The sequence below is a fragment of the Parasteatoda tepidariorum genome, chromosome 6 (genome assembly GCF_043381705.1).
Source record: "Parasteatoda tepidariorum isolate YZ-2023 chromosome 6, CAS_Ptep_4.0, whole genome shotgun sequence".
Classification (NCBI taxonomy): domain Eukaryota; kingdom Metazoa; phylum Arthropoda; class Arachnida; order Araneae; family Theridiidae; genus Parasteatoda; species Parasteatoda tepidariorum.
In genome coordinates, this window is record NC_092209.1 from 1,488,985 (window position 1) to 1,504,426 (window position 15,442).

A 15,442-nucleotide genomic window follows, 5' to 3' on the forward strand; every position below is an offset into this window, starting at 1 on the left:
ATTTGGTATCATATGTCTAACTTGAGTATCTATGCTAATAGGAAAATTATATTTATTTATCTGTAGCTACATCCAGAATTATGTATTTATATCAAACTTCTTTATATATTCTTTTTTATCTTTCTTATTGTTTAAATAAATATTCTTGTAGATATTATTTAATAATTTCTACATCTTTGAGAATATTCAAAAAACAATTTACGGTGTTAAATTTCGTTATTAGGGTACCCTTCCCGTAAACGGACAACTCTCATAAACGGACAAATTTTTTGGTCCCATGAATGTCCGCTTAACGGAGGTTTCACTGTATATATATATATATATATATTAATTTCCAATTCAGTACCGCCAGAGTTATTGATTTGCTATGGGAACTTGGAGAACTTTATGACCCACAGATTTAACGTCCACCATTCAACATTTACTACACGGGAAGTCTTATTCGACAGGCTAAAAACGAACACGTGATCTCTTGGACATGGGCACAACGTCCTACAAACCAGGCTATCTCTGCCCACAAACAATAGAATATTGTACTTAATACAATTGTATTTTTTAAGTGCAACTTTCATTAACTTTTGTTGTAATTTATAAACATTATTACTTAATCAGATTATTAATATATTTGATTAATTTCCAGCTATAAATAAACTTCATAATTTAGACAGAGTTGAAGTATTTTTGACAGGCAAATGTATATTTTCTGCAGTACAACTTTAACTATAAAAATACTTCAGTTATTTTCGACTAATGTCAAGTAATTTCTACACAAAAAAAATTTCGAAAACTTTTTAGCTATTGTCTACAAAATTACCGTAGTTTGTAAGGAGTGACTTTAAAATCCTAAATGTAAAAAAATATAAAGCTTTAAATCCGGAATTCTGCAGTAAATTTGAAATAATCATACAGTGATTGTTGCAAAAATTTCTTTTTTAATGAATCTGCATAAATGCTACAGCTATTTACTTGTAAAAGTGGAAAAGTTTTCGGGCAATCAAACAGCTTTTGATGACTTCAAACTCGCCTTCTTCGTTAATAATTCGTCTACCATTTATGACGTTTTTCTATTATATATTAACTTCTTAGATTTTGTTAAGGATTCATGTTAATAATGAAGATAACGTATGTACAGTAGGCAAAAAAAAGAAGAAGAAAAAAGATATCGCCTGAATAACTTTCGTTCTAATGATCGGATTTTCACGCACTTAATGTCAATCTTAATGGTTTCTGCGGATGTTTCAAATATGATAATTATTTGTTGCTAATTATTAATTAAGTTACGAAATCAGAAATCAAAAACATACTTTCTCTAAATATCAATATGTATTTTTTACATATTTGAATTCTTAACCTACAAAATATAGGGGTTAGTCGCAATCTGGAAAATGTGACCCTAATAGTTTAGTCAGGAGGGCGGATGAAAGTTTGGTCCCTTTAATGTTAAATTCCCTTTGTACATTTTCTGACATATCTTTAAGATTAATTGAGCAATTTCAAATAAATAAATTGCACCTACTCATGAAACCCATTTAGCCAAAGCTAATTTCAGGCAAACAATAGTTTTTAATAAATATGTACGATTTTTTATTATTTAATTCAATTGTGGATGAAAAAATTTTGAATCTATTTTTCTACTGCAAAATCTAATGTTTCAACTTTTTTTATTCAGTAAAAGCCCAGAAAAATTAAAATTAATTGTTTTTTTAAGAAATAATTTGGTGACAATGTATAAATATTTAAATGGGGCGATTAATATTTAAATATGATTAACTTACATGGAACTTGACTTCCACACGCGTAACTTAAAATTTTATCCATATTTCTTTCGCTAATAACCGATTGCTAATCCTTTTTTTTAAATAATAAAATACGATGTTTCTTTTTTAGTCGTCTAAAAATGTATTCGTAATTTAATAGAGAGATTTGAATAAAACATTTTATTGAAAGAAAAAAAACATTTTATTGAATAAAACATTTTATTCAACGAATATTGAGTTTTATGATAGAATGTGATTATACATCTGCTTTTTTTTTCAAATCTTATTTTCAGTAGGTAATTTTATTTCATTTTTGAATAATGGATACAATTTCAATAATATACATACGTATGCATTGATTTGGAATAATATATTTATCAATTTCTACCACATATATATTTGATAATTATCAAACAATTTCAAGTTAAATGGAGGTAAAAGTTTTATAACAGGTATCGTTATATCTTCTTGAATAAAATTGCAATATCAACGATGATTATGTGAAATCGTGTTTTAATATTTCATGTCACTACAAAGAGAATAGAGCTGCCGAATACGTAGCCACATTTTTAAACATCTTAAAATTTCTCAACATGTTATATATCGTCTTAATCTTAAAATAAATTTTTTAGTGTTCATTTTAAGAATTCAAGATTTTACTATTTTTTAGTGAAGTGTTTCCCAGGACAGTTTTACAAGCTATTTAATTATATTTTTCAGATTTTTCAAAATTTTAATTTTTGCGTAACCACGTAGATTATTTTTTCAATAATATACTAATCTATATTTTTAGTATTTTGATTTATGCTTTTCTTTGAATTAAACGTTAGTTTTTAAACAATTGGCAAGTTCTTAATAAAAGAAAGCTTAGAATTGTTGATTTTAATTTAATATATTTTGTTACTCGCGTTCAAAAATCCACATCACAAAGTCATTTATGTCTGGCTAGCTCTGAGAATAAGCCCTCGAAACATGTAAACTTTTAATACGATCTTCATTTTTTTTTGAAGCAAATGTTTCGTGCGCTGAAAAATGAGCAACTATTTTCAACATTTGCCAGGCGTGAATAGGGGCAACAAAAGTAATATGAAAATTAATTAAAAAAAAAAAAACGTCAAGCTTCTAAAAAAAAAGGGAAGATAAAAGTGAAAAATAAACTTAGAAAAGTCGCGGTAGCCGAGAGTGAAACAGAGAATGAATACAGTGCAGGCCACATCGGACAAAATAGGTGCGACTAGAAAAACTTAATAGATATATCCATTATCAAAATTGCGATAAATCAACTATTGCCGTACATTCTTGGAATCTTGGGCATAAATTCAATTTCGAAAATGTCAAAATTCTTACCACNTCATATCTGAATTCTTAACCTACAAAATATAGGGGTTAGTCGCAATCTGGAAAATGTGACCCTAATAGTTTAGTCAGGAGGGCGGATGAAAGTTTGGTCCCTTTAATGTTAAATTCCCTTTGTACATTTTTAGACATATCTTTAAGATTAATTGAGCAATTTCAAATAAATAAATTGCACCTACTCATGAAACCCATTTAGCCAAAGCTAATTTCAGGCAAACAATAGTTTTTAATAAATATGTACGATTTTTTATTATTTAATTCAATTGTGGATGAAAAAATTTTGAATCTATTTTTCTACTGCAAAATCTAATGTTTCAACTTTTTTTATTCAGTAAAAGCCCAGAAAAATTAAAATTAATTGTTTTTTTAAGAAATAATTTGGTGACAATGTATAAATATTTAAATGGGGCGATTAATATTTAAATATGATTAACTTACATGGAACTTGACTTCCACACGCGTAACTTAAAATTTTATCCATATTTCTTTCGCTAATAACCGATTGCTAATCCTTTTTTTTAAATAATAAAATACGATGTTTCTTTTTTAGTCGTCTAAAAATGTATTCGTAATTTAATAGAGAGATTTGAATAAAACATTTTATTGAAAGAAAAAAAACATTTTATTGAATAAAACATTTTATTCAACGAATATTGAGTTTTATGATAGAATGTGATTATACATCTGCTTTTTTTTTCAAATCTTATTTTCAGTAGGTAATTTTATTTCATTTTTGAATAATGGATACAATTTCAATAATATACATACGTATGCATTGATTTGGAATAATATATTTATCAATTTCTACCACATATATATTTGATAATTATCAAGCAATTTCAAGTTAAATGGAGGTAAAAGTTTTATAACAGGTATCGTTATATCTTCTTGAATAAATTGCAATATCAATTATGATTATGTGAAATCGTGTTTTAATATTTCATGTCACTACAAAGAGAATAGAGCTACCGAATACGTAGTCAACATTTTTAAACATCTTAAAATTTCTCAAGATGTTATATATCGTCTTAATCTTAAAATAAATTTTTTAAACACTTGGCCGCGCGTGCTTTCCAGGACAGTTTTACAAGCTATTTAATTATATTTTTCTGATTTTTCAAAATTTTGATTTTTACGTAACCACGTAGATTATTTTTTCAATAATATACTAATCTATATTTTTAGTACTTTGATTTATGCTTTTCTTTGAATTAAACGTTCGTTTTTAAACAATTGGCAAGTTCTTAGTAAAAGAAAGCTTAGAATTGTTGATTTTAATTTAATATACTTTGTTACTCGCGTTCAAAAATTCACGTCACAAAGTCATTTATGTCTGGCTAGCTTTGAGAATAAGCCCTCGAAACATGTAAACTTTTAATACCATCTTCATTTTTTTAAAGCAAATGTTTCGTGCGCTGAAAAATGAGCAACTATTATCAACATTTGCCAGGCGTGAATAGGGGAAACAAAAGTAAAAATGAAAATAAATTATAAAAAAAAAAAAAAAAANTGAAAATTAATTAAAAAAAAAAAAACGTCAAGCTTCTAAAAAAAAAAGGGAAGATAAAACTGAAAAATAAACTTAGAAAAGCCGCGGTAGCCGAGAGTGAAACAGAGAATGAATACAGTGCAGGCCACATCGGACAAAATAGGTGCGATTAGAAAAACATAATAGATATATCCATTATCAAAATTGCGATAAATCAACTATTGCCGTACATTCTAGGAATCTTGGGCATAAATTCAATTTCGAAAATGCCAAAATTCTTACCACCCCTGTCACATCAGTTCATCCCCGGTAATCTTGTTTTATTCATAATCAAAGCAGATGCCATTGCTAACGAAATGAGCTCCATACCAACTTTGGATTTGACCTTGATTTGACTCTCTCGGTCAATGCGGTTTATGTTGTTTTCTTTTTTTAACCTCTATTTTAATTGCAATTTCACATTTTCTGTTTCGAATCACTTTTGTTTTCCTCATTCCGGTCAGACAATTTTGGAGAATGGCCGTACATTTTTGAGCTCTCGAAATATGCCGACGTTTATTATCAATTTCATATTTTTTGAAGCATTGAAGTTTATATCAACAATCTGCTTAATGTTAGGAATTTAAATATTACTGTATTTTAATAGTTTTATAACTAAGTTTATTTTTATTCATTCAATATTTGTTATTTATTATTATTATTTGTTTTTTTACTTATGTTATGGTTATGGTTTAAACAATATTAAAATAAAATTAATATGCTTTTTTAATTTGAATACTAAATAAGAACTATTTCAGAACCAATAGTAGACTTATCATTTTGTCTAATCAAAATTAATTAAAATTATTAATACAGGTTTTAAGCGACTTCATATCGAACTATTTTACATAATTGAATCTGAAAATAAGTATTTAATCTCAGATTCTTTTTAGCTTCAACTATAAACCTCTCCTTCAGATATTTATAAATTTCAGTCTGTTTCTGAAATTTGATGGAAATAAATTTCGATTATTTGAAGCGAAATACCTTTTTCAATATTCAAAAATAAACTTTCTTAGAAATTAAATAAAATAACTTTGTTTAAAAAACGATTTATAGTATTTTCAATTGAACATAAATTAGCAAAAGATTTATAGAACTGCTGCTAAATTTATTACGATGTTACCACCAAAAGAAATTTATAATCAATCAATAATCCGACGTTTCTCCTCGCCTTGTTAAAACAATTAAGCTTTAACTGAAGCTTTGTCCTGGATGACATCACATATTTCTATCGTTTCCTGAAAGCTACGAGATGAATTTATTTTGAAAAAGAATTGATCGTCAGTTAAAATTTTGATCATTTTCTGACTAGATGGAATGCGCAAATATCAGGTAGAAGTCTCTGCCTGATTGCAATACAAGTTACAATCATAATCTATATAAATCCTTTCCATATAAACAAACTACTAAAAAAAACTAAAATAGCATAAAATAATTAACTGAAATTAAAAAATAAAAAAAATAAGACGTTTTTTAGCGCTTGAAATAGACGTTTTAAGCGCTTGAAAAAGGTAAAAATAGCTCTATTTTTTGAAGCCTGCTGCAAAACCTAAGACTCCAAAAAAGCTAAAGCATTTACGAGTCTCTTTTTATGCGAGACCCGGAGAGACAAAACGAAATTTTTTTTTCTTTCTTAGTCCACTTGCAAAACGTCGCTTTTTAATTTAATATGCTATTTTTTAGCTCATATTTTTTAAGGACTGACGTTTTTGTATTGCTACTCAAAAGAAGAGAATAAAAATGGTAGTTATTTCAGTTTTGCTCCATATACTATATAAAATGAGATAGAAAAATACAAGTAAAATGTTTGAAACAGATTCAATTCCTCATCTCAAAAGTATTATTAATTATTTTTTGAAATATCAGTCTTTTAAATATGTTCACAATTTTGTGTTGAATTAAATGTAATATAAATGTTTCATCCTTGAAGAAAAACAGTCGTTAATGTTTCCTAAACAGATGCAAAATTTTGCTTTAGAAGCGTTTAATGTTATAAATATAAAATAGGAAAAAGTGAGAGCATGAGAAAAATTGCAGAGAATGCATAATATCATAATAGCATCAAAAACTAACATAAGAATAAAATCAAAGTTTAATTTGCTAAAATAAAAATAATAAAAATTAAAATCTATCGCGAATATATTGTAATAAAAACAATTGATGATTTCAATTTAAGCGAATAATAATCAATTAAAAAAAAAGTAAAAAAAAGAGGGATTTTTGCAAAATTAAAATTTTGAAATAAACACTATACATAAATGTTGAAATGAAATAAATGAAGAAAAAAATTGCAATAAATCGTGAGAGCACTTTACGATGAGTGTCCCGGAATCAGAAGTCTTTTGACGAAATAACCAAAAAAGCCAACCAGTATCTCCCCCGATTCACTTACCTAAAAGTTTAATTTATCAAAGCCTTAGAAATTCTTGATAATTCTCTCCCTGAGACGATTTATGACTTAAAATTAGACAAGGTAATTCATTGTCAATTCACTGGATCATAGATAAGAACGAAGCAAATGTAAAATAAGCGGCTATTTTTTAGGGGATCAAATGGCTTCTTGGGAAGTGAGGGATGCTTTATGTACAATTAAACGTAATTATTTAATTCTTGTAAACACTTTTTTACATACACGTTTTTTTATATGCTCGTTTTTTCCCTTGATCACAAAATAACAGAATTATATTTTTTGGAAATAAAATAAAAATAAAAAGGTTAAAACCTCAAAATTTCCTCTTTTTTCTACGTCACTGTATGTAGAAATAATATAAGTAATAAAAATAATAAAACTGTTGAATTTACTTTGATCCGGTGAATCGAAAAGTGCAAAAAAAGTAAGTAAGAAAAAAGAAAAGAAGCTCTATAAATATGACATTGAGCTCAAATAAATAAGGGGCCGTACATAAGTCACACTTGGAGGGGAGGGAGGTATTTGTGAAATTGTGACAAGGGGGAGGTAGCTACAAGAAGTGTGACTAAGTATATTTAGTTTAAAAGCATTTGAATTCTGCAAACTAAGTATAATTTATATTATTTGGTTACATATTTATTTTTAATCAAAATAAATACATGTCTAATCATTATTTTCGTTATACTCACAAATGCCATTTAAACACTTAAAGTTACTTGGAATATGATCTAAAACATAATAGTCTGAACCTAGGCCTACACCTATTGGAGCCTACATCTATCTCTCAAATAGTCTTGGATATTGGGGGGAGGGGGAGAAAGCACGTAAAAAAGTGTGACATCAATAATGAATGGCCCCTGAGGGGATATTCTTATTTTACTCTTTGTGTGGAATAAAATAGCTACTAGATACTATAATATTCAAATCATAATAACTTAGCTTTTGAAACCTTTTATAATCAAATGCATTTGTAATAGATCTGTACTACTATTCGACAAAATGAAATCATATTTACTTACCCACTTCTTTACTGAGTGATTTTTCAGACCGTTTAATATTCTGATTACAATAAATATCGATGTGAGATTTAGAAGCAATTTGTAATTTATTTATTTCATTTTCACCACTAGAAAAATAGTCTGGAATGCTTCTTTTCTGATCTAGTTGACGAAATTTTTCTTGTAAAGCCAAATCTCTTCCTTTTAGCAATTTTTCCCGCTGCTGTTGTATCTGGCGATCGCATTCTTTAAGTAATCCTAACATATCTGTGATGAATTACGCAAATGAAATAATATATTAATCAGTTTTAAAATGATGTAATAAAATACTTATCTTGAAACTTTGTTATGCAAAGATCTTTTAAGATGAGTGCCTAACGCTTGATTGAGAAATGGAAAATAGATTACTATAAAATTAATTTTTGTTAGTTCAAATGCGCAAATTAATTTTCGTTTTTAGAGTTAACTATGAAGCTTTAAAGTTGTTTTTAGTATTGAGTATAGTAAAGTGCTGCGAGCTCTCTGCTTATCGCTTATAAAAGTTGTTTTCGACTTGCCTTGTTGTTTACACACAGTTGCTATGCCTTTTTGGTTGTTAAGTGATGGCTTGCCATTCACGACTTCTGATATCATGCTTATAACAACCACAAAATTTTCTAAAATTTTTCTAAAAATAATTTCTTTGACGATATATTCAATAGCAGGTATTGGGTTAATATATATGTATATTAACAAAAAAATGATTATCTTAAATTAATTAACAAAGTTTTTTCATATTTTCTGATTTCCGAAAGGCACCTAATTAAGTTCCATGTTCAACAGAAATAGGTATGCGGAAACGTATTTGGTGGTTGCGTTGCTGGTGTCGCAACGCGATTAACTTTCAAAATCTTGATTACTATTATTTATTTATTTTTTTTTTTGTAATAATTGAAACTTAACATTTTTCCTTTGTTAATGATCTTGATCTAACATTGAGAAATGGCAAAGAGTGCATACGAATACGTGAAAGAATTCGAAAGCTCTGATGTTATAACACCAAACGTGTGGATTGTTGTTCGTATCGATGGGAAGTGTTTTCATAAATTTGCAGACACTCATCATTTTAAAAAGCCAAACGATCTTTGCTGTTTGGATCTCATGAACAAGTGCGCTTCTAATGTGATGCAAGAAATACACGATATAATACTAGCGTACGGACAGAGCGACGAATACAGTTTTGTATTCGAAAGAAACACTCGGCTTTATAAAAGAAGACTGATGAAAATATTGACTCACGTTTGCAGCTTATTTTCAGTTTCTTTTGCTGTTCATTGGAATGACTTTTTCCCCGACGTGAGGATGAAGGGTTTGCCGTCATTCGATGGCAGAATAGTGACCTATCCGACCAACAAAAATCTTCGTGATTATCTGAGTTGGAGGCAGACAGACTGCCATATAAACAATTTGTACAACACCACATTTTGGAATTTAGTTCAGTTGGAGGGCGTGTCTCGTAAGGAAGCGGAAGAAAGAATAAGACACACCATCTCATCTGGGAAGCACGAGATTTTATTTCAGTTGGGTGTAAATTACAATAATGAGCCAGAACAGTTTAGGAAAGGTACTCTTATAGTGAAAGAAAAAATAAATAAGAAACAGGTGATTGTTGAAAATTCTGTGAACATTAATACAAGGCTGTGTTTGACATTCACTGATATAATCGGGGATTCTTTTTGGGAAAAAAATCCTTACATTCTTTCGACTGATTAATTTGATTTGTTAATTTTATCTGTAGAATTTTAAACCACAATTTGTGTAAGTATCTTTTGATAAGAAAAATATATTTATATAAAGTATAAAAAATATTGAATTATTTTTTAAACATATATTATTAACAAATCGTTGAGTACTTTTTCAATGAGAGAGACCCCAGGAAAATCCCCAAACTATTATTGATGTCCTGTGATGTTGAATTATTCTAGCAATGCGTACCTATTATTCTGATATCAGTACTTCATTGATTTTTAGAGTCCTCTAATTTAGAATAGCATAAAAAATTACTACTGCTTTCAAAAAAATATTTTAATATAATATGTTGGTTTTGTTGCCAGTAAAATATTTATAATTATAATTGTTTGGTAATATTTTATTAATTTAAAAAAAATCTAATTTATTTAGATAAAGCTGCAATTACAGGGTGCGTAGCGTTTTTAAAAAGTGCTTAAAGGTGCTTATTTTCGATTTTTGTTTTTTTAAAAGCCATTAAAGGTGCTTTTTTCATTGGGTGTTTTTAAAATGTGCTTAATTTTCCTTTTTTCAAAATGAGATTTTTCTTTTATCATGTTGATTTTCGCTTCGAATTATGCAAAAAGACTCAGTTCACATCGTTCTACTCAACGTTTGCACAATTATTTCAACCCCAATCTATTGCCAGACCAAACGTAGCGTGTGAAAACGCCATTCGTTTTATATGATTCAAAATTTCATGATTTTTGACAATTGTCGAAAACAATGCCAAAAGTTTTTTTTTTGACACGACGGTTAAAACATGATAAAACCGTCAATTGTCAAAACTTTCCTACCTTGCTTAGTTATGATATTTTTTTAAAGTGCTTAAAAATATTTTTTGAGTGCTTGAAAAGTGCTTATTTTTTGTTGAATAATTTGGCTACGCACCCTGAATTACGTTTAAAATATTATATTGAGTCAAAATTTTTCAAGTGAGACAGGAAAACATCAAAAGTTAGATGATTGATTCTTCACTCTCTGGGACTCCTTCTTAATGGTTTCGGGGGGTGACTTCAAATATGGTAATTAATTATTCCAGACGATATTTTAAATTGCGAAATCAGATACTAAATATACTTTCTCTGAATAAACATATCTTTTTTTCGGCGGATTTGGTTTTATGACTTCCAAAATATAAGGTGTAGATGCAATCTGAAAATATGGTCCCCATAGTTAGATCAAGAGAGGGATCTGAAGTTTACACCCCTTAATGTTAATTTTACTTTTTGCATATTTCACCATATCTCCTCAAGAATAAAGCAAATTGTAAAATTTTTGCTCCATAAAATTCGTTTGTCCGAAGATTATTTATGCAAAAAATAAATTTTTGTTAATGTTTATTATTATCATTTTATAATAGTAAAAAATAAAATTTGAATTGTAAGATACACAGTTATTTATGTCATTTTAAAGTGTGTAATTTTACAAAATTTGAGCCCAATCTGCTGAATAGTTTCTGAGAAATCGAATTTTTAAGAAGTGGTATATTTAAAACCAAATTTTAAATATACGACTTTTTAAAAATTCGATTTCTCAGGAATTATTCAACTAATTTTACTCAAATTGCCACTTAAAAATACATACTTTATAATGTAGTAAAAAGTTGTAAATCTTACAATTCAAAATTTTATGTACAATTATTTAATAAAAAACAATAAATTTTTAATAAAATTTATTTTTTGTGTGAAATTATCTTTTGATAAATTTTTTAATTGTGTGCTAAAATGTTTCAACTAGCTTAAAAAAATTCTTGAGCTATGGCAAAATACACAAAAAATAAAATTAAAATTAGGGGGACCGAACTGCAAATACTATTTATTACATATTTTGGTGGTCAGAAAGGTGAATTGGAAAGAGGTATGTTTATTGAGCGTAAGTACCTTTTTGTGTCTTATTTCGTAACTTAAAATAACACCTACACTAATTAATTAGCACATTTGAGGTCACCCCCTCAAACCATTATGAATGAGTCCTAGAGTGTGAAGATCCGATCATTAGATCAAAAGTTATTCAGGGGTCATTTTTTTTGGTGCACTGTTCTTATAATCCTATACTAATGAAGAAAAATGAAGGGCAAGTTATTATTTTTATCGATTATGATAAGAAATAGATCCAGAGCAATCTTGGCTAAGAAAGAGATGGCAAACTTTTTTCAATCAGTATGGCAGTTAAATTTTGGTGTATTTTCATGCATCCAGTCTGCCACTTCAGGGGTCTGTCTAGGTTTTTCTGAGAGATACTTATTTTGTGAAAATACAGACATAATTTGTGAAAATTAAAAATTATATTAAAAAATCAACACAAAAATATGGATTTATTGTTTTTTAAGGGTACAAAAATAAAATTTTAAGAAAAAGTATTTTGTGAAACTACCGTTTTTCCTAAAGTTGAATTTGTGAAGATACCGCTAAACGGTAGTAAATTTGGCCTGGTCAGACCCCTGCACTTGTAATAGTTCTTTCTAAAGTGTAATCTGTAAGCAACTGGTTTGACTGCAAACTATAAAATTAAATTTTGTTATTATGTTAATAGTTCTGTTATTAACTTCTATTACATCAGAACAGGGAGGCTTCATACAATTAATCATATAGAATTCATCGATTAAAATGCTGAACAATTGATGAAATGTTCAATAATGTTTAATTTCACTAGCGCAATTTTTTTATCTTTCTATTTGTTACTTAAATAAAACTCACCTCTCACGGTTAGCTCGATGCTAATGGAGCTTTGATATGTTTCTAACAAATTATAATTTGCATCAGCAGGACCATTTCTGCTAACAGGTAGCAAAATAACATTTAACTATCTATCTTTGTATTTTGTTCATATGTAGCCATTAAGTTTTGTCAAACATATAAGTACACTTATTATTTCAGATTAAATATTTTAAGTGAACCCACACATCTTAAAGATTGTTCATGAGCCCCGTCTAATATACAATTTAAAAATAATAATCTGAAAAATAGAAAACTTCGAACAATAGAATTATGCCGAATGATTGTGCCCGTATTTCTCTTTTTTACTTTGTGCATGATTTTGCGAAGTTAATCATTACCAATTAAATTTATTGATTATTTTGTTTTATTTCAAAAAGAAAAGGGAGTGTTCAGCTCATAATAACAAAAATTTAATTAAGCACTAAATAATATTTATTTTCAATTGGACTTGGCTTAAAAAAAAAAAAATTAGTTTGAAACACAAACTAATGCATAACAGAAACAAAAAAATTGTATGTTGAAGCTGTTTAAGGGTTATTTTTTCTTTTGTAAAAAAAAATTTAATTTCTCCTTAATGTATGGAAGCTGCTGCTTCAAGTTTAACTTTTTTCTTTCTCTGTGCCTTAATGTTCAATGTCAAGTAAGAGAATTTCTAGGTTTGTTATTGATTATTCGTCGCCAACTCATTTAACCGGTTCTTCCACTGAGTATCCTAGCAATAAATAGATTTGGTTGGTTCGAATAGCAAGCCTGTTTGGTGAAACCGAGCAAATTTAAGGCAGAGTGTGAGATTCTTATTTTTCAGTGCCGCCATCTATGGCCAAGAATTCGACTTCTGCCACATCATACGTCACGCTTGTTTATAAGGCAGACCCATTCATACATCCACAGATCGTAATTTTGACCTGAATCAAAGAACGATCAGTCTCCAATCCAGTACCCCCAGAGGTCTTGGTTTATTATAGATTTAGCTATATAAATAAATTATATACATATATTTAAATAAAGCTAAAATAAGAACTTCCCCCGAGAAATCTCTTTTTTTTAAAAAAAATTTCACTGAGTAAGCTTTTTAACTCATAACCACAAAACCAAAATAATGTTGTTGTTTTTTTTGTGATATTTGATTTGTGGAATGAAGACCTTCACTCTTTAATCAGAGTATCAAACTTAAATTGTGCTATCATTGATTAAATTATATAATTTTACAATTTATTGGCTTTCTTAAACAATATAATTAATGATTTAAAAACATTAAATTTTTATTCAACAATTTAATTTACAAAAGAAAAAAAACCTTTCAATCTATGCAAATTTTTAACTTTTAACACCACTAATTAATGAATTAATTCATCAAATAAAAATAGTTAAATATCCCAACCTCGTAAACTTAGCTATTTAATTGACTTATTTATTTATATAAGTTTATAATCACCAATCTGGCCTTAAACTTACTCTTCAAATTTATTACAGTAAGCATAGTTAGTTTAATCTAATAAAGCTTTCATAACTGTATGTTTTTCAACAGTATTCTAAAGTTTATTTTAAGTTAAATTATTATTTTCTTCCAAATTTGTTTTATTTCAAGAAAAGTTGTTAATGTCAAGGTTTATTAACAAAACAAAAAGTTTTGGAACTTTTTTGCTTTATTTGCTAACAGTTTTAGTCTTTATAAGATAGAAACAATATTCTCAACAAGCAGTCTCCATTTAAATGTGAACACAAGTCTTCATCTGCAGAGAACATTCCCCATTCTAAATTGTTTGATAAATGTAGAGATTTGCAGTAGAACAGAAAGACTACTTAGAAATAATTCATAACATTTATTGTAACAAATGATCGTGAATATCTACAAATTGTTATAAACAAGATTTGCTGTAGCCCTTGATCNGAGATAGAGCATTTCATGAGTGGAGTTTAAACCTCAATTGGAAAATAAATATTCCTATATATTAAATACTCTGGGTATTTACCTTTAAAAATAAATACACAGTTATTTTACGTTGCTATTTGTAAATTACAGTTTTGTACACTTCATATGATCAAGTGCTTAGCAAAAAAAATAAAAAATTAGACTTCTTTGCTTAGTAATAAAAAGTATGTTATGGACTAGTTTTATTACCCAAGCGTTTACTCAAATAGCTTAATGTTGATTATTGCTATTCTTTTAGTACAAACCAATATTTTCCCCATTAAATATTCTAACTTTAAAGAAAAGTGCGTTTCATATTATTTTGTTTATATTCAAAAGAGTGTGGTTTTAATGTGATATTCTTTGAATAAATTTTTAATTGGAAAGCTGCCTCCTTAAATAACAATAATATATTACTTTTAATGCCTACATAAAATATAAAGGAATCTAAGTTCCAGAAAACTGCTGTAAAGCTCTTTTTTTAATTCAGTTGTAAAATAGAGCTATCTTAAAACGTTATTTTTTCGGAAGAAGAAAAGAAACTAATGTTGAAAAATTGAATGAAAAAAGGTGTTATGTATTAACAACAAAACTATTTCAATCTCGTTTTCGAAATTTCCCAAACATAAGAGAAACTATCAAAAAAAACCTAAGTCTTCCTCTTGAAACCTGAGCGGCTCAGCGAAGTTTCTGGTTATACCAACATGGCCGCCGCTACTTGACAGTTACTTCACTCGCGCCTATAGGGAAGGAGAGGAATGCCCACTCCTTCTTATTTATAACTCTATGGTTTATAGGGTGGACCCACTGGTACATCCCTTTATCTACAGATCGTAATTTTGACCTAAACCAGAAAACAATCTTCAATTCAGTACCCGCAGATATATATATATATTTTTTATGGGAACATGGAGGATTTTGTGACCCTACAGATTTAGTGTGCACCATTTACCACAAGGGAAGTTCATGGTTGTCGGGGATCAAACTTAGG

The 15,442-nt window shown here is 28.2% G+C and overlaps 2 protein-coding genes across 2 annotated transcripts in view; one reads left to right on the forward strand and one right to left on the reverse strand.

The window, feature by feature from the left end:
- The window catches only part of LOC107441138 (meiosis-specific nuclear structural protein 1), an 18,131-nt gene extending 9,431 nt beyond the window's left edge, over nt 1-8,700 (reverse strand). Inside the window, exon 1 of the mRNA XM_016054290.4 lies at nt 8,074-8,700. Coding sequence (XP_015909776.2) covers nt 8,074-8,317 — 244 coding nt within the window. The 5' untranslated portion in view covers nt 8,318-8,700. The remainder of the gene's footprint in view (nt 1-8,073) is intronic.
- Nucleotides 8,701-8,995: 295 nt separating this feature from the next.
- LOC107441137 (tRNA-histidine guanylyltransferase) lies at nt 8,996-12,351 on the forward strand (the record flags this gene model as incomplete). Its single annotated transcript, XM_071181897.1, is given in 1 exon segment — nt 8,996-12,351. A coding segment is annotated over 1 exon segment (771 nt). The 3' UTR covers nt 9,805-12,351.
- Nucleotides 12,352-15,442: the final 3,091 nt, after the last annotated feature.